Source organism: Boleophthalmus pectinirostris, unplaced genomic scaffold, assembly GCF_026225935.1.
Source record: "Boleophthalmus pectinirostris isolate CB_2022bp ecotype Guang Dong unplaced genomic scaffold, ASM2622593v1 HiC_scaffold_17, whole genome shotgun sequence".
NCBI lineage: Eukaryota > Metazoa > Chordata > Actinopteri > Gobiiformes > Gobiidae > Boleophthalmus > Boleophthalmus pectinirostris.
The window spans coordinates 4763290-4784125 of NW_026571115.1; the positions used below are offsets into that span (position 1 = coordinate 4763290).

At 42.3% G+C, this 20836-nt stretch overlaps 1 protein-coding gene across 1 annotated transcript in view; it reads left to right on the top strand.

The window, feature by feature from the left end:
* The window catches only part of LOC129408626 (protein shisa-6-like), a 178430-nt gene extending 173730 nt beyond the window's left edge, over positions 1 to 4700 (top strand). Inside the window, exons 9-10 of the mRNA XM_055152681.1 lie at positions 4008 to 4300; positions 4338 to 4700. Coding sequence (XP_055008656.1) covers positions 4008 to 4300; positions 4338 to 4700 — 656 coding nt within the window. The remainder of the gene's footprint in view (positions 1 to 4007; positions 4301 to 4337) is intronic.
* Positions 4701 to 20836: the final 16136 nt, after the last annotated feature.

A 20836-nucleotide genomic window follows, 5' to 3' on the forward strand; every position in this document is an offset into this window, starting at 1 on the left:
AGGAGAAAAGTTCCGCAATGCACCTTTAGCCCATACAAGAAGATGTTGGACCCTTCATGAGAAAAGTTCCGTAATGCGTCTTTAGTTCATTAAGCTTAACACTGTGAATCTCCATGACGACAAGAAGCCGTAGCGACCCTCTATAAGAAAAGTACCACAGTGCAGCTTTAGTCCATTGCATCTCCATGACGACAAGAAGACATAGAACCCTCCACGAGAAAAGTCCCGTAATGCACATTTAATCCATTAAGTTTAACATTGTGAATCTCCATGACGACAAGAAGACATAGCTTCCCTCCATAAGAAAAGTTCCACAGTGCAGCTAACATTGTGAATCTCCATGACAACAAGAAGACATAGAACCCTCAATGAGAAAAGTTCCGCAATGCACCTTTAGCCCATTGACTCTCCATGACGACAAGATGTAGGACCCTTCATGAGAAAAGTCCCGTAATGCGTCTTTAGTTCATTAAGCTTAACAATGTGAATCGCCATGACAACAAGGAGACATAAGACCGTCCACAGGAAAAGTTCTGTAATGTGTCTTTAATGGACCCTTCATGAGAAAAGTTCCATAATGCATCTTTAGTCCATTAAGCTTAACACCGTGAATCTCCATGGCGACAAGAAGACATAGCAACCCTCCGCGAGAAAAGTACCACAGTGCAGCTTTAGTTCATTAATCTTTTCATCGTGAATCTTCGTGGCGATAAGAAAACATAGAACCCTCCAAAAAAAAAAAAGTTCTGTAATGCAGCTTTAGTCAATTAAGTTCAACATTGTGAATCTCCATGACGACAACAAGACATAGGACCCTTCACAAGAAAGGTTACATAATGCATCTTTAGTTCATTAATATTAACATTGTGAATTTCCATGATGGCAAGAAGACGTAGCAACCCTCCACAGGAAAAGTTCCACAGTGCGTCTTTAGTCCATTAATCTTAACATCGTGAATCTCCATGACGACAAGTAGACATTGGACCCGCCATGGGAAAAGTTCCGCAATGTGTCTTTAATGAATTAAGCTTAACATTGTGAATCTCCATGACGACAAGAAGCCGTAGCGACCCTCCGTGAGAAAAGTTCCACAGTGCAGCTTTAAGTCCATTGAATCTCCATGACAACAAGATGTTGGACCCTTCATGAGGAAAGTTCCGTAATGTGTCTTATGATCATTAAGCTTAACATTGTGAATCTCCATGACGACAAGAAAACATAGGACCTTCAATGAGAAAAGTGCCACAATGCAACTTTAGCCCATTGACTCTCCATGACAACAAGATGTTGGACCCTTCATGAGGAAAGTTCCGTAATGCGTCTTTAGTTCATTAATATTAACATTGTGAATTTCCATGATGGCAAGAAGACGTAGCAACCCTCCACAGGAAAAGTTCCACAGTGCGTCTTTAGTCCATTAATCTTAACATCGTGAATCTCCATGACAACAAGTAGACACAGGACCCGCCATGGGAAAAGTTCCATAATGCATCTTTAGTCCATTAAGCTTAACATCGTGAATCTCCATGACGACAAGAAGCCGTAGCGACCCTCCACGAGAAAAGTACCACAGTGCAGCTTTAAGCCAATAAGTTTAACATTGTGAATCTCCATGACAACAAAAAGCCATAGTGACCCTCCATGAGAAAAGTTCCGCAGTGCAGCTTTAGTCCATTAATTGTGAACTTGTAAAACACCTTTAGTCCATCGACTCTCCAAGATGATAAGAAAACATAGCATCCTCCACAAGAAAAGTTCCATAATGTGTCTTTAGTCCATTAAGTTTAACATTGTAAATTGCCATCACGACCAGCAGACATAGGACCCTCTAGGAGAAAAGTCCCAGAGTGTGTCTTTAGTCCATTGAGTGTCACAGCCCTTGAAGGTGGAGTATGGATTTTGCTGTTGCTGTAATGACCTGGTGCACTTGTTTACACACTTCGCTGCGTTAAAGGAGCTGGGAGCGTTAGCGTTAGTATAATTGCGCTGGGCCGTGGGTCCCTACAGGTACATACAGGAAATGACCGCCGCCACCGCCGCCGCCGCCGCCGCCGCCGCCTCCGCCGCCGCCTCCGCCGCCGCTAATTAAAGCGACGCCACGCTTCGTTAGGCCGCGACAGAACAGAGCGACGGAGCGGGAGACTGCGCACGATCTACGCCAGCTACAGGAAACACAGAGCCACACTTTAACTCTCTGTGCGGATAGATCGTGTACGCAGCTGTTCAGGGCTAAAATACGATCATCAGGAAGTGCACGGTCAGCATGCTAGTGGTAAGGGAAGATAAGGTACACTGTAATGTTCACTGTAAGCGGTAATTGGCTCTGGAATCACTTTGGAGCACTGCAGACTGTTTAAGAGGAACTATAACTCCTCTCCTCCTTCTCTCCTTCTCTCCTCCTCCTCTGTCCTTCTCTCCTCCTCCTCTATCCTCCACTCCTCCTCCACTATCCTTCTATACTCCTCCTCCTCTGTCCTTCTCTCCTTCTCTATCCTCCTCTCCTCCTCCTCTGTCCTTCTCTCCTCTTCCTCTATCCTTCTCTCCTCCTTCTCTATCCTCCTCTCCTCCTCCTCTGTCCTTCTCTCCTCTTCCTCTATCCTTCTCTCCTCCTTCTCTATCCTCCTCTCCTCCTCCTCTGTCCTTCTCTCCTCTTCCTCTATCCTTCTCTCCTCCTTCTCTATCCTTCTCTCCTCCTCCTCTGTCCTTCTCTCCTCTTCCTCTATCCTTCACTCCCCCTCCTCTCCTCCTCCTTTATCCTCCTCTCCTCCTCCTCTATCCTCCACTCCTCCTCCACTATCCTTCTATGCTCCTCCTCCTCTATCCTTCTCTCCTCCTCCTCTGTCCTTCTCTATCCTTCTCTCCTCCTCCTCTATCCTCCTCTCCTTCTCTCCTCCTCCTCTGTCCTTCTCTCCTCTTCCTCTATCCTTCACTCCCCCTCCTCTCCTCCTCCTCTATCCTTCACTCCTCCTTCTCTCCTCCTCCTCTATCCTTCTCTCCTCCTCTCCTCCTCCTCTATCCTCCTCTCCTCCTCCTATATTCTTCACTCCTCCTCTAGGAGGAAGAGAGGAGGAGACATGAGGGTTAAAGGAGATATTATAACGCTGGTGTGAGGAGGGGTGATATAAGGGAAAGGGGGAGAGAAAGAAAGAGATAGCGTGGAGTTAGAGAGAGGAGAAAGAAGGAGAGATAGAGGAGAGATTGGGGGTGGAGAGAGGGAGGAGCGAGAAGGTTTGAAGAAAAGAGGAGGAGAGAGGGGGACTGAAAAGGAGAGGGAAGAAGGGAGGACACAGAGAAGAGAGGTGGAGAGGTAGATGAAGGAGGAGGAGGAGGAGAAAGAAGAAGTAATTGGGAAACAAAGGAGGAGAGGAGAAAAAAAGGGATGAGAAGAAGAATGAAGGCTTGTTTAAACTCCACCCGAGCGTGAAGTGTATAAAGAGACAAAATGAAGCACTCCAGATGAAGGACAAACGTCTGAGAGTCCTCCACACAGACAGAGAGAGAGAGAGAGAAGCAGAGAGAGAGAGAGAAAAGAGAGAAAAGAGAGGGAGAGAAAGAAAAGAGAGACAGAGAAAGAGAGAGAGAAGCAGAGAGAGAGAGAGAGAAAGTCTCCTAAAATGAGAATGTTCCAGAGACTCATGGATCAATGTGAGAAACATCGGAGACTCACAGATCATTTATACAGACCAGGTTTGAGTTTGGAGCAGATCCTCTCCACGTCTGGAGTCTGGACCAGGTCTGGACCAGGTCTGGATCAGGTCTGGAGTCTGGACCAGGTCTGGACCAGGTCTGGACCAGGTCTGGATGGTTTCAGATTTAGTTTTGTTTATGTTTTAGTCACTCTGGAATTGCAGCTTTTCCATCATAATTTTACCTGAACTGAAACTAAAACTGCATGAAACACACACACACGCACACACACACGCACACACCCCGACACACACACACATACATGTTCAGGTGGGTATAATCTCATCTTGTGTGTGACTCTTTTGTCTCTTGTGTCTCAGGTGACAAAGACTTGGACGACTACTACCCTCGAAAACACCATCACCAGGACTTCCACGGCCCCGCCCACGGCTCCGCCCACATGATGAAGCTGAGTGCAGAGCCCTCCCACCAGCAGAGGCAGCGTCCTAGGGGCCGTGTGCAGAGGGCCATGTCCCAGGACCACGTGCTGTCTCCTCCCAGGACGCCGCGCAGAGACAGGGACGCCTACGGCCTGTCCCCGTACGGCGCCATGGCGACCAACGCCTACAGCAGCAGCAGGAACCTGTCCAACGAGCAGCTGCTGTCGGGTGGAGCGCCTGTCGCAGGACCCCCTGCTCCTGTCGGTGGAGCGCCTGTCGCAGGACCCCCTGCTCCTGTCGCCTGCCATGAGGAGGGACAAGTTCAGACAGAAGGCGATGGCGAGGGCCATGTCTCACGCAGACATGCTGATGCCCTCCACGCCCTCGCACGACCGCCACAAAGTCACCAAGATGCACTCGCAGCCCAGCGCCAACACCGAGTCCTACAACACCCTGAGTGTCAATCACCTCCAGCCCTCCGCCTCCAAAAGACACGCCTTCGCCTCCAGGAGAACTCACACTGTGGACCACCTGCAGTACATGTCTGGACACATGTCCCTCACCGGGAACGTGCCCGGAAACATGCCCGGGCACGGATATCGCAGCGCCAGCAAGAACGAGGTCACCGTCTGAGGGAGAGAGAGAGAGAGAGGGGATAGGGGGATAGGTGGAGGAGAGAGGGAGAGAAGGAGAGGTCACTGAGAGAGTCTCACGAGACAGAGAGACTAAGAGACAGTGTCCTGTCTTCTGCGGGCGTTTCTCTTGGTGTAGCTCATCCACAGGTTTGGAGGAACAAAAACATCTGAGACAAACGATTTTTGTACCTGAATCTCTCGGCCGGGTTTAGAGAGAGCTTATTTTTGCTGTCAATATCCAAGAGTCAAATCTTACAACAGGACAAAACCCAACCACAGTCTTCTTATTTAATCAAACCAATCACTTCCTCAATGTTAGAACTCTGGTCTGGTCTCTGGACCGGACCCTGGTCTGGTCTCTGGACTGGACCCTGGTCTGGTCTCTGGACTTTGGACTCTCTGAGGCCTCTGCGGGACTGTTGACAAAGAGAAGAGTATTTTTAAAGTGGACCTTGTCTGGACTGGACTTTGTAAAGACTCTGTCTATACTCAGTTTCTATGGGAGTCCTGGTCATAGCTTTAGACTTTCTGACTGAGCACTTTCCCATTTCAAAGACGAAGTGGTTTTGTGGGTTTAAAAGCACAATTACTGACTTCCTGTTTGATTTCTCTTCTTCATAAAGCTGCACAGCGGGACTTTTCTGGTCGAGGGCCTGTCCCCGGTTTGTCTCCGTTAAAATGCTTTTGCTTTGTCTGGAATGTTCCACTTTATAGAATTAAACGATTAGATCATAACAAGTGTAGATATTTCTCTAAAATATCTTGAAAACATGCTGTCTTACTGTGAATGGGCTCGCCTCTCCACTGATCTGACCTGTACCTTGGCCTGATAGAATCCGTGTATCATTCGTTCATTCATTTTTCAATATAAAACCAAAAATAAGTAAACGAAAAAAGAACAATTTTCTTCATTATTTGTCTCCAAATCCAAAATGAAAAAACAGATAACGATTCATTTTTTCAGTTTTCGATTTTGTGTTTAAACGAAGAATGGAAAAAAAAAAAAAAGGATAACGGTCGTTTACGTGACTTCCATGACTGCGATGCTGGACTTTTGCACTGCATATGGACTGAACCAGGACTGATCCAGGTCCGGGACCAGACCGGGACTAGAGCGGGACCAGAGTGGACTCCGAGCTTTGACTCTGATCCTCCGCGGGGTCTGAGCCTCAGCTTCGAGCTCTGGCCCTGCCGTGGGCTCTGAGACTCCGGTCTGGTCTCGGTCTCAGTCCCGGTTTCAGTCTCGGTCTGGCCCCGGTCTCAGTTCTGATCTCAGTCTCAGTCTGGTCCTGGTCTGGTCTCAGTCTCGGTCTGGTCCCAGTCGTGGTCTGGTCTCAGTCTGGTCCCAGTCTGGTCCCGGTCTGGTCCCGGTCAGGTCTCAGTCTTGGTCTCAGTCTCGGTCTGGTCCCGGTCAGGTCTCAGTCTCAATCTGGTCCCAGTCTCGGTCTGGTCCCGGTCTGGTCCCAGTCTCGGTCAGGTCTCAGTCTTGGTCTCAGTCTCGGTCTGGTCCCGGTCTGGTCCCAGTCTCGGTCAGGTCTCAGTCTTGGTCTGGTCCCGGTCTGGTCTTAGTCTTGATCTGGTCTTGGTCTGGTCCCGGTCTGGTCTCAGTCTCGGTCAGGTCTCAGTCTTGGTCTGGTCCCGGTCTGGTCTCAGTCTCGGTCAGGTCTCAGTCTTGGTCTGGTCCCGGTCTGGTCTCGGTCTCTTGCAGTCAAGGACGTCACGTAAACGGGAAACGGCCGTTATCCGTTTTTTCCATTCTTCATTTCAACACAAAATCGAAAACTGAAAAAAACAAATCCTTATCCGTTTTTTCATTTTGGTTTTGGAGACAAATAATGAAGAAAACAGTTGTTTTTTCGTTTTCTTATTTTTGGTTTTATATTGAAAAACGAATAAACAAATGACACACAGATTCTGATTACTAACATATAACGTTGCCATTACTAGAAATTCCACAATTTATCACAAAATCAAGTCAGAGTTTAGCGAGAGATTTTAATTTTAATTATTTTTTTTTCTCTCGTCCAATCATCTCGTTTCTTGGGATCTGTTCCGCGACGCTTTAGAAGTTTAATGTCATACTGTGGAACATTCCCGGCGAAGCAAAAACATCTCCATGGACACGACCAGGCGCTGTGCCCTCTCGCCAGAAAAAAAGTTCCACAGTGCGGCTTTAAAGGGCCAGAGCATATCCGCTTTTAGGAGGCTGTACTTCTGTTGATACGTAGATGATTGTACATAGGCTGAACTTAGCGGCGTAAAAACAAGAAAACTGGTCTTCTCTTTAAATATTAATTTTAGATAAGTTAAAGTCTTATATCCACAGATGTCCGCTCCGAGTGGGTGTAGAAATGCATTATGGGAGTTACCATGTTTTTGTGCTCTTAGCGGATAAGTGTAGTGCTGAACTGGCAGCTGGGATCACTATGGGAGACTAAAGGTCCTCTATTATCTATTATTTAGTGTTTTCAAACTACTTGACGACGTATAGCTTTGGGATTTTATATTGTAGAACTAACGAGCACACACGGGGAAAATATGAGGCGTTTTTGCTGAGGTAGCGAGGAAAGACGCAGTTTAAACATGATTTTTACTCTCTTAAAAATAGAGTTGTTCAGATACCGATACTGCACATTTTTCAGGTATTGTATCGGCGAGTACTCAGACCAAATCACAGATCCGATACCACTCTGTGTTTTCCTGAATGACGATCGTGGACGCGAGCAGCTGCTGTTTACGTCTGCGGCTAAGACAGGGATCTCCAACCTTTTTCCTGCGCTGAGTTACCTTTATAAAACCAAAAAGCCATAGTAAGACTTCGATGGGGTGCAGTTCGATAAAACATAAAACATGAACATTATTTATTTCTGAGTGCACAAAGTCAGGCCTCAGAATTATAGTTTTACAATAATAATGTGCAATAGACATTTAATTCATCAAATTTGAGTTAATCAGGACAATCTGTGTAATTCAGAAATCCCTCGGAGAGTTGGAGTTGGAGAGATACTGAGCTACAGGTTGGAGATGCCTGAGTTAAGGTGACCAGATTTTCAAAATTAAAAACTGGGACACCCCCGGTTTGTGGTGGTTGGTGATAATAAAAATGTGAAAGGAGTGCGGAATTAAGTAAAATTGTTCTGCACTCGGCCCATTCATGACAAACATGAGTCACTATTGTCACATTTTCTTTGTGTTTTAGTCGTTTTTAAGCAGCTTTTCTGTATTTAACCTAAACAAATGACAATTTATGGGACATTTCTTGTGTAAAACTGGGACAAACCACTGGTTTTGGCTAAATCTGCTGGGACAGGGGACACAGGGCAGAGTCTTGCATGGGTCCATTTTTGGAGACCCGCACCCGCCCACACCCTGCCCACACCTGCCCACACCGCCCACACCTGCCCACACCCGCGCAGTACAGCACCACACACGCCCGCTAACCCGTGATTATATCAAAGATAAATCTGCACCTGTCTGGACCTGTTCCACATTCCGTCCTACGCTCAACTCGTTCAACATTCCCCCCGTTATCCGCCCGTACCCCTGATAAATCACACACAAAGTTGCGCTGAAAGAGTTATTGTGAACTATTTCATAAGCATCGCTCTGTCATGCCCATGCTCCTCAAACCGTAAATGTTGCTGGGGAAAACTGCAGCAGTCTCTGTTAAGTGACATGGGCTCTAGTTAAAATATTGCAGCCTCCTGTAGACGACTGAACACACTGTGATTACCACAATTTCTAGATGATATATTTGCATATTATATATTTGATTCACCTGACCCCTCATACCTGCCCAGAAAAGTCCAGAACGTTAAAACCCAACCATTTCAGCAGCTATTTATGTACCTGTTGAGTGCAGGAATCAAAACTGGGACTGTCCAGTAAACTCAGATCAAGTTAAATACAGACTGTGGAGGTTCTACAGACATTTAAAACACTCTAATAATGACAGAAAAGACATTTGTTTTTTCCTCTTTGATACCTTCATTTAACCTTTGGTGTGAACACTCAACTCAAATAACCAAGCTACACTTCGCAGAGTGCAGCTCGAGAACAGCGCTAACTCCGACTTTATTTACTCTGCAGAATTCGCCATGTGCTCTGAGGATGAACTTAAATGGCCCATCTCATGCAAAATCAACTTTTCAGATCTTTCTACCTTCTAAGAGTGATGTGTGGGCCTTGTATTTGTCGCTCAAGTGGTTTTTAGATTGATTTGGTGTTTTTTTTTAAACAAATTTCAGCGTATTTCTGCCACCCTCCCACGTGACAACGAACTAAAGCTGCTACAACAATGATGCGGCAGATACACCTATGACGCATTTGATGTAGCAGAAAGCGTTTTGCACCCTCCCCCGCTCCACCACTTCCACCCTGCATCGACTGAGAATTCCCACATGAACACCTAAACAAAAGCGAAAAATCTACTAGCGTTTATTAATACTTTACCAATCAGTAATGTTCAGCTGATGTTGACTCGGTGCTTGAGCTTCGTGCTCCTCAAAGTCCTCGTCCGATTCCAGGTCCAACACATGTGGCTGAACGCGCTGTATCTCCATGATGAATAAAAGTTTATTCTACCACTATCAGGGCGCACGTCTGTCTCCCCCTCCCTCCCTGAGATGGGCGGAGGAAGGGCGGCTCACTCGTCGCCTACGTCACGTTTGGAGGGCGGAGCCTGTGCTTTCTCAGGACGGGCGGGGGGAGGAGCAATAGTCGGCCTTTCATAGTTCCTGGTCTGTGACTGTCTCCAAGAAATCAGTAAGATTTCAGAACTATTGTGTAATGGATGTTCCAAAACCCAAATTGTGCTTGTTTATGTGCAGAAGATACAATGTGAAAAGAGTTATTTTGTATGAGATGGGCCATTAAATTTTTAAAAAGTGCTTAAATCATACAGATACATACTTAAGCCCTCAAAATCACATTCTTATGCGTTTTCTTTAGAGACAATCTTTTAGTAGTTATTTTTTGCTCTTGTACTGTAACAAAACTGATGATCCTCAGTCTACTTCTTCTCACTAGGCGGTATCGGACTGGTATCAGTATTGGTGAGTACACACCATATGTATTGGATCGAATCCCAAAAAAATGGTATCAGAACAACACTAGTTAAAAACATGACAAAACGCAGCTAGTTCATTTGAAATGGTTTGCAGTGGTCCAAAGTTATTCCTCACTTTCTTAACATTCAAATTATTCACCACGTTGAGTTTTTAAGCGCATTTCACAACTTTCAGACACCAGAGTTTTACCGTCCAAATAAAACTAACAACAACTATCATCCCAACAGTGCACCAGCTTTTCTTCCTGGTTCACAATACACTTTATAATTAGATTTACTTAGAGTTGACGTCCTTTCACAATATATCTGGTGCAAAACTGTTTTTATATAACATGAAAAAAGGCTACAGCCCCTTTAATTCACGCTTAAAACTTGGTTAACAGTTGGCGGTTTGAGTCAGGGGAAGGCGTACGGACTTTAAAAACGCGGAGAAGCACTCAGGTCAAGTAAAAGCTCAAAGAAACGGTACATTTAGTATAATATAGGGCTTTAATAAACGTGGATGCTTATTTTTGCCTTTGTTTGTCTTAGCCCCGCCCTCTTCTGCCCAGCGAAGGTCGTGATTGGACGGGAGCCGCCATCCTGTGTCGCCTAAAACAATCGAAGAGGTTTTTACTTTTTAAAATTTAACTCCACTTGTGTAAGAATTAAACTTCAGTGAATGAACCCAAGACCCCGGCCACCATTTTGCAATTTGGTTTTAATTTTAAAATGTATCATCTTTGTTCTAACATAGTTCCCTTGTCACAAACAGACCTGGAGTTGTGTTTTGTTTCTTTCACACATGTTTGGTTCCATGCTCTTATTCCGACATGCCACTATTTGAAACATTGACGTCTAATTGTCGGAGTAGCGGCATAAACATTATTTTTCAAGCGTCCCACTACTTCTACTTTTATTTTTCATTGTCGGAGCGGCACTTTTCTTTTAGCCGTGGGAAACAGTGATGCATTTTTTTTTAAAAAGAGCATAGGTCAGGCTTCGGGAAAATATCTAATCTAAAGCGGAGGCTGCGTGGGCCCTTTGTGCTTGTGAGAACACCAGATATGACGTGTCGGAATAGTGATACTAAAAAGTGTTGATATATAATATATATAATACCAGGACACCGTTATACCGGCACGTTTAAATAGAGACATGTCGTAATACCAGCATGTCGTAATACCGGTACGTCGCAATATTGGCACGTCATAATATCGTCACGTCTACATAGAGACATACCGTAATACCGGCACGTCATAATACCAGCATGTCGCAATACCGGCACATCTAAATAGAGACATGTCACAGTACTGGCATGCCGTTACAGCGGCATGTTGTTATACCGGCACGTTACAGTATCAGCATGTCTAAATAGAGACACATCGTAATACCGGCACGTCACAATACCGGCACATCTAAATAGAGACATGTCGTAATACCGGCATGTTGTAATACTGGCACGTCGTAATACCGGCACGTCGTAATACCGGCATGTTGTAATACCAGCACGTCGTAATACCGGCATGTTGTAATACCATGACGTCGTAATATCGGCATGTTGCGATTCCGATTCATAATGAAGTGATGTCGGAATAGGCAGCGGACCATCACACAAACACTGCATATTTAGACCGAGTTCTTTTCTCATACAGAAAACACTCCACCTTGTGATGTCACTGAGTGGTGATACAGGAAGTGCTCCACTGTGTTTTAAAACTCCACATTTATTCACTAGGATCTATACCTCTGAAGCCACACCTCTTGTTTTAGCCCACAACGGAACAAAAGGTCAAATGATTTCTTTTAAAATAGCTGTTAACTTTAACTAACTACCACTTGATGACATCACAAGGTGGAACAGAGCATTTTGAGCTTTGTAGATGCAGAGAGATTAATAATAAAGAGTTAATCAAACATGTGTGAATGAAACAAAACACAAGTCCAGGTCTGTTTTTGAGGAGGAACAACATTAGAACATGGCCTAAAGTTCACCAGAGTTCATTTTGTGTAGAACCTTTAATCTGCTGTGCTTTCTCTGTGGCTCATAATACTCAAGTACTTTTTATTTATCCTTAACCCGGAAGTAGCTCTGAAAGCAGCACTCTGATTGGCTGAAACCCAACATCAAACAAAAGAAAAGGACTGAGTGACTTTAAAAGTGCTCTACCTTAAGCATGCAGAGTGTCCTAATTATTCACTATAATGAGTTTATATGTTTATACAACTAGCTAGCATGTCAATTGTGCAGTTCCTGATTATGAGACATTAAAAGTCTTCATAATAAGACGCAGACAGAACACAGCAGACTCAGTTTGAAGAGCTGCAGAGGTGGAGACCTGCAAGTCATGACTTGGACTTGAGTCAGACATGAGTCACTATTTTTAGGACTTGAGACTTGACTTGATAAAATGGACTAAGACTTGGGACTTGACTTGGACTTGAAGGTCAATGACTTGGGACTTGACTCGGACCTGAGGCCTGTGACTTGAGAAGACCTGATGCTTTTCCTAAAAAATCTATGTAATATAATATAAGAACTGAACATGTCCTTCTCACTACTCTGTTTGGTACTTTGGATGTAACTGAAGTACTGTGAGATGGTATTCTCAAATGTACTACAGTAATATACAGTACAATACAGTAATATACAATACAATGCAGTAATATACAGTACAGTACAGTAATACACAGTACAATGCAGTAAAACAGAGGGAACTACATAGAACATGATCTTTCATGACAAAATAATTGTTATTTACCACCATTAAATCTGAATTATTTCTGTTTTAACTGTAATAATTCACACTAAGATGTTGTCAAAACATTTAAAAATAGAAAAATTTACATTTTTACAACTCTTATATAAATACTCACAGAAATATATGATGACCAAGTACAATTTAGTTTAAAATTCATCTAAACTGCAAAAATCTAAGTACTTTGGTTAAAAGACTTGAAATGACTTGAAGTTCAAAGCAGACGACTTGGACTCAACTTGGACTTATGAGCCAATGACTCGAGACTTGATTTGGAGTTGACCGTCTTTGGCTTGGGACTTGACTCGGACTTGATGTCAAAGACTTGAGACTCACAAAACAACGACTTGGTCCCACGTCTGAAGAGCTTCTTATGTAATATCTATAACCATGTGTACACGAGACTCAGCCCAGTTCAGTTTGAGATCGTGTCTTTGGTTCATTCCAGTGCAGCGACACAGCTCCGATCTGAACACGACTTTAATTGGAAACACATATGTTTAAAAAAAAAGAGAGATCTGTAAAAAGGTCTTGTCCCAAATCGTTTGTGATTGGGCCCCGGGGCGACTCTGAACTGGAACACGCTCATTTAACTCTGAGCTTTAACTCTTTAACTCTGCTTCTAATGACATGTCCTATAAACAACAATGACAAGTGCAGCTCGAAAGTCCACCTGTAAAGACGCACTACGTCACTTTTCTGCTTCGTGTTTGTCTCCATGGAGATAGTTATTAATACAATACTAGTTTGTGGGAGCACCACGCTATACTCAATATTTATACTCTGAAAAGTGTCTTGACAAAGAACACAATGACAGAACTTGGTCTTGATTCAGTGACTTTTGGTTTGTGGACGTTTTTATTGTTCAAAAACACAAAATGCATTCTTTCTGTGAGTGGGCTCGCCTCTCCACAGATCTCACCTTTATTACAATAGATGTATTTAATAATGTCATCTTGTGGAACATGTATGCAGACAAAGAGACATGACTTCCTTGGAATGTTCCTTAAACCTCAAAGAGAATGACTTCCAGTAGACCGCCTTGATTTCATATTGGACTGATGCTGTGTTTGTTTTTCTGTCCATCTCCCACTCGGATCTTGGATATGACATGACGTCCACACTTCAATTGTTTTATTATGTTTTGTTTGTCCAACTCGGAGGAAAACATGGACGTTAACTGGAAAGCTGTTGTTGCTTCAACTTTGGCCGAGTACCAGGCCCCAAAATAATCTCTGCTTCAACTACACAACCTCCAGGAAGAATTCACTATACGTAGTATCACTGACTAAAAATACTATCATTGAGTTTATTAGTGAAGTGAAAGTGTTAGAGTCATGTGATAGTCGATCATTTTGGCATTTTAGCAGGAAATGGACTAAAAACATGAGCAACACTGACTACCAAACACATAGGCAATAATACAGATACAGTAAAGTATTGCAGTAATACAGACGCAGTAAGTATTGCAGTAATACAGACGCAGTAAAGTATTGCAGTAATACAGACGCAGTAAAGTATTGCAGTAATACAGACGCAGTAAAGTATTGCAGTAATACAGACGCAGTAAAGTATTGCAGTAATACAGACGCAGTAAAGTATTGCAGTAATACAGACGCAGTAAAGTATTGCAGTAATACAGACGCAGTATAGTATTGCAGTAATACAGACGCAGTAAAGTATTGCAGTAATACAGACGCAGTATAGTATTGCAGTAATACGAGAGACTGGAATTATAATTTAAACACCAAAGCTCCAAACATAATGAAAACACTTCATAAACGTGACTCTGGGCACAGTTGTCTTGGATTCTATCTGGAAATCTTGGCTCGATCTTCTCTGAGTTCTTCCGAGTTCCGCCGTCAGAGGAAAAGGGGCGTGTCAGTGCATGTTGCTAGGCAACATCTTGGGACCGCTGAGTCGGATAAACGAACACAACTTTAATACATTATCTCCATGGAGACAAACAACTCGGTGTAAAAGTTACACAGTGTTCTTTTAAAATGACATTCAGCTCCAGACTTTAAGTGCATATGACATAAAACTTAAGATTTGCCAAACCATAAATGCGTCTAAATTACACAATAGTGATGATTAAACTAATAAAAAAAATAAACAACACCTTTATTTTGTTAAATGAAGGTTTAAAGTGTCAGATAAACGTGTTCCTTCTGTGTTTTGGAGTTCTCAGTGTTGTTGTCATATCTACAGTTATTATGTTTTACAACTCAGAACTGCTTCCTGTGTTTTTTTGTACTTTTTTTGTTAACTTTTTTCCACAAACTGTTACTTCACTGATGTAAATCTATGGTAAATATTGACCACAAACCAAGTCCGAATTAGAAAACATGAAAATCTGTATATGCACTGTAACTGTAGGGGGCGCACCGCTGAAGAAAAGCATTAACAACAGTTTAAGAAATGAATGAACTTCAACCGTCTGAGATGGTCAAAGTGAAAACTTGGTCCAGTTGTGTTCTGCATAGAGCCTCCTGTTTCTTCCCCTGTTCAAAGTGTGTTTAGAGTGTGTTTAAGATCACGTCTGCACTAAAGATGTCACTGGTGTTGTACAGAAGAAACCTGGAGGATCAGAGCAGCTCCTCAGGCTGCAGCTGGAGGAGAACAAAGCCAGTGTAGTAGAATACTCTAGATCCCTATATTACACAAACTGACTCTTATGAGCTTTAAGCCATGTTCTAATGCTGTGCTCTTCTCAAAAACAGAGCTGGAGTTGTGTTTTGTTTCATTCACACATGTTTGAGTAACTCTTTATTATTAGTCTGTCTACATCTCCAAAGCTCAAAATGCTCTGCTCCAACTTGTGATGTCATGAAGTGGTAGTTTTGAGGTAGAGTTGTTCCGATACCAATATGGACAAAAGCTCAGATATCGCACATTTTTCAGGTATCGTATTGGTGACACTGGCTCAACTTGGTAAAATATCCAGGAGAGTGCACTGCTGTTTTGATCTCCACTGGTAGAAAGTGAAAGTGCTTAAATCATCTTAAATCATCTTAAATCATCTTAAATCATCTTAAATCAGCTCTATTTATCGTCAAGATCATGAAACATTTCACTGATATTTTAGTCCTCTAAATCTTATTCTTGCATTTCTTTAAAAATAACATTTTAGAAGATGTGTTTGTTGCTCTTGATGTTACACAATTAAGTAGCTGAAGTGCACTTCTTCACACTGTGGTATCAGATTGGTATCGGTATCGGCGAGTACACCAAGGCTATATCGGTATTGGATCGTTTCCCCCCAAAAAATGGTATAGGAACAACACTATTTTCAAGTTAGCAGCTTCCTTTTTCTAGGGATGTAACAGTAACCTAAATATCGTGATATCGTATTGTCAAAAGTCTCACAATAATATCGTGGTCTGTCACAATATATCGAATTATAAATTCCTCTGCTTAAATGCAGGTTTTAAAGAAACAACAGCTTATGAACATCAGAAACAACATATCCCATGATTCATTTCAGCACAGACAACATGAAGAAACATGTTTTTTACTTGAATTCTTGGGATTATGATGGAAATAATTTATACCAAAAACTTGTCAAGGTATTTAAAAGGAGAGGAGAAAATTCAGTTTATCGACTGGACAAAAGTTAGTTTGGTTGAAGACGTTTTGCTGCTCATCCAAGCTGCTTCTTCAGCTGCGAAACACCTTCAACCAAACTTACTTTTGTCCAGTCGATAAACTGAATTTTCTCCTCGCCGTGGATTCTATCTGGACGACTGAGGGATTCTTCACACAAGGTATTTTAAAAGCAAAAAAATGTCCTGTCTACAATTATATTAACCTCAAATCAATATCGCAACAAATATCGAACCATGAGATTTAGATATCATAAAGTCCTTACATTTTCCCTTTAATTCAGTAGAATTCCAGAAAAAATTCTAGGGCTGAAATGATCCAACTGATTCTAGTGAAGTTAGGTGGAGTTTTAAACACTTAATATTACCACATGACATCACAAGGTGGAACAGGGTGTTTTTCGGCTTGAGAGAAAAACGAAACAAAACACAAGTCCAGGTCTGTGTGTGACGAGGAAACGACTTTAGAACATGGATCAGAAAATAGTGTCATATGAGTGCTTCAATTACAAAAACATTAGCCAAGTTGTTAAAATTATAATTTGGTGTTTTGGCTCAAGATAATAGACGCATCAAGAATCTCGGACTTCCAGTCATTGCACAATTCATACCGGGAAGGATTTTCCGAAAAAGTGAGCATCAAACCTCCATGTTTGTTTTCCCAGTGGGATGTGTCTATTGACAAAGTCGATCTTTTCAAGTCTTTTGAACCATATCACTTTTGTTTCTGGTTCTGATATTGTCATATTTTAGTTTTGGGATTCAGACATCGTAATTGTGTGGTTGTTGGATCCTAACAGATGAAAACGGCTCGAGAAATGTGTTTGCGAACTCCATAACTGCAAAAGGGAATCAGATGTGTGTGACTCAAACGTCTGTTCAAACTGTTTCTCTTCCCAAGGGAATTAAAAAATAGTGAAAGGTGAAGGTGATGGGCAGGATTGATCCACAGGAAGAACCAAAAAGGAAACATTTGACTGTTTAAATCATCCCGAGTTTGCAGCAAACATTTTGTATGTGGAGCGACATCAAAGCAGGATCCCGTTTGTAAAGCGAGAGATGCAGAAGACAAACAGACTGAGCTGCACTTTCTTGTTCTTGTTGTTTTACAGCAACATCATGTCTTGGTCTCTTTGCAGTGGAAGGTGTTTCTTGGTGAACAGTTGGTGCCTTTTGCTTTGGCTTTGACCTTTTAAATTCGTCACCATGGTTGAACGAGGGATCAGGATTTTGCTTTGTCGGCACTTCACATACAAAATGTTCACTGCAAATTTGGGGTGATTTAGTCAGTCAAAGGTTTCCTTTTTCATCCTTCCTGTGGATCAATCCTGCCCATCGCCTTCACCTTTCACTATTTTTCAATTCTGTTGGGAAGAGAAACAGTTTGAACAGAGGTTTACAGTCACACACATCTGATTCCCTTTTGCATTTATGGAGTTCGCAAACACATTTCTCGAGCCGTTTTCCACTGTTAGGATCCAACAACCACACAATTAACGATGTCCGAATCCCAAAACTAAAATATGACAATATCAGAACCAGAAACAAAAGTGATATGGTTCAAAAGACTTGAAAAGATCGACTTTGTCAATAGACACATCCCACTGGGAAAACAAACATGGAGGTTTGATGCTCACTTTTTCGGAAAATCCTTTCCAGTATGAATTGCGCAATGACCAGAAGTCTGAGATTCTTGATGCGTGTATTATCCAATCAGAAAGCAGAATGAGCCTCACATGACTCTCTCATTTGGGTTGCCGATTCCAATCCTGAAATCCAGTGTGTTTAAACCTAAAATGTTTCTCTGTGATCTGAACGCTCACCTACACCAATCATGGATCAGTTGCAGTAAGTTGCAGATTTTCCATCAAAAAAGTTCCATATTGCCCCATTAATATTACGAATCCAAGTCCTTTAAGTCGATATTCGTTTTCCATGCCGTACAGCAGGTGTCAAGGCCGACCCTTTCGTTTGTCCTCGTTCTGAATGGACCAGTCACGTCCCAGTTTCAGTCTCCTCTCCTCCAGCTCCGGTCTCTTGCGCTGCTTTGTGTTAAACTGAAACAATGATGTCATCCGAAGCCTTTCTTTTCTCATTCTCTTCTTCTGAAAGTGTCGGGGCTGAAGGAGCTGCTTCAAGTGGCGGCCATTTTGGGTCAAGTGTGGATGAACAAGTGAAAAAGACTAAAGGCTTCTAAATACACTCCTGTCTGTGTGTGCGTGCTTTCTTTTGTTTCCCTCCTGACGAACTTTAACTCTTTCCCCCATGAAGACGACATTGGACGACCCCCTTGTTTCCTTAATGACGTGTTTTGACTCCTCCGCTGTTTCACTAAAGACGTGATTTGACGAACATTAGAAACAGCTCAGTTTTTCACATGTAAACAGAGGCTGCGAAAGGTGAGGCCACTACGACCCACACTAGACTGACCAATAGGATTCAAGGATATGTTTTTGCAGATTTTTTCCGAAGTTAATCGAAGTAGTGACGATTGTAGCTCCACAATATGAAACACGAACAATGGAAAGATCGCGACGCTGCGGTGCACAGTTTTACAAAAAATGAGGAGCGGACATATTTTATGGATAAGTTTAGAGAAAGTGACTTTTATAGATTTCAAAGTGATGATGAAGTTGATTATAAAGTGGAAAACGGCGATAGCGACAGACTTTCAGAGAGTGAAACTTATGAAGGTGAGAATGTGGGTGATGTGTCTGTGTGGAGTCCTGCGATGTCCAAACAAACTATCAGGGACTTTATACTCGATTATGAACCAAAATTGCCCCGAAATCTGGATGTTTCTCAGGCGAGTCCTTTGAAAGATGCAATGTATGACAGAATTACTCTCTCTCTGCACACAAGAAAGTAACCAAGATGACAAATACTGAACACTCACTGACGAGGGAGAGTTTTATTATTATATTATTATATTATAATAAGCTAAATGAGTTGAATAAGTTAAATAGAAAAAAATGAATTAGGTCCACACAGGTGAACAACAGGTAAAAACAGGTGTACACTTGGCTATAGAGGCTTTGCACCGTCACGTGTCCCCATGGCAACGGTACCTACGCCGCCATGACACCGGGCACGATATGTCATTGACTTCAGCAGCATCGGAGAAACATGGGCAGGTTTTGTTGTGTATTTGGTTGTTCTAGACGCTCTGAAAAGGATAAAACGAATCGTTTCTTCACTGTTCCTCTGGAAATGACTCATCAGGATCAAACAAGGGAATTATCGAAAAAAAGACGGGAATTATGTCTAGAGAACATAAACCGCAAAGAGATTTCCAATGTTACCATCAAGACACACTCACGTCACTTTCATCAAGGTATTTGCTATTTAAATTGTTTTCATAGCTTATTTAATGAGAGAAGCAGTCCAGAAGTGGCGTCCAGGTTTTTTTTTAAGTGATGCAAATGTCCGGGTTTTCAGTACTGTTCATTGGGGACATTAAACTGAGCGTCTCTCATGACTCTCTGTGACTCAGAAGGAGCGAGACACAAACAGTCGGTCAGTCTGCAACATGCCAAAGCACAAATGCACATTTAACAATGACTTGTACAAGAAATTCTCCGTTTTCCATCCTGGTCGGGACAAGTGGGAGGTCATGTGCACAGGTTGTGAGGTGAGAGTACAGTGGTCCCTCGTTTATCGCGGGGGTTAGGATCAGGATGGACTTGGAGGAGACCGCAGGAGAAAGGAAGGTAAACACGGCAATTGCCCAATCGTGCTTTACAAACACCCTACTCGGTGTTTTCTCTCTTAAGTCCAAGATTAGTCCTGGTTTAGACCTGGTTTAGTCCTGACCCACTGTGTGTAATTACCACACACCTGTAATTCGCAATACACGTTCATACACTGTAAAAAAAAAAAAAAAAAAAAAAAAGGCATACAAAGTTGCAAAAAAAAAAAAAAAAAAAAAAAAACATCCGCAAAATGGTGAGACCACAAAAGGTGAACCATGATATAGCGAGGGACGACTGTAGCTCAATGTCGAGGCCCCACCTCCCACCCCCGGTAAGGTGTCCGGGTTTTCACAAATGGAAATATGGTCACCCTAGTTTACGAATGAAATGTTACCAAAATTATATATAAAAACGTGTCATAATAGCATATTTTAGCATACATTTTTAACAGTATTATAAAATGCAAAACAACAGACCTTTCTGTTGTCAACACTGATGTGAACCCAGGTGAGAAACAGCTGTGATGTAATACAGATGCAGAATCAATGTAACAACAAGAAATGACTAAAAGAATGTTCAGATTCGTTTTAGTAGTTCAGTTCTGCGTTAGTTTTCAAATGCGATGCTTGACAGACTTTGACATAAAATTCACTATTGATCACAAGTCGCTATTACAATCATGAAGAATACATGCTGAAACAAAACATCAAAATTGGAAAAGAAGTAACAAAACTAATAATACAAGTTTAAAGTTTTATATAATCCATTTTTTTTTTTGCGTAGCTTAGAAAACAACTGCATTAAAACCACTTGAAAATGTGCAGCACGTTGGAAAATATTTCAACTAATGCTTTTTAAATGAATGAATTAAGTTGTAAAGTGAACCCTTGCGATAAAAACTCACATTTACACCAATATTTGTAACTGAATCTTGCCTAAAATCAGACGAAGGCCTTAAACAGCTGTAGAAAGGTTAGAGAGGTGACAAAACCTGAGAAAACTAACAAAATGGCCCGGTTTTCTTCATCTAG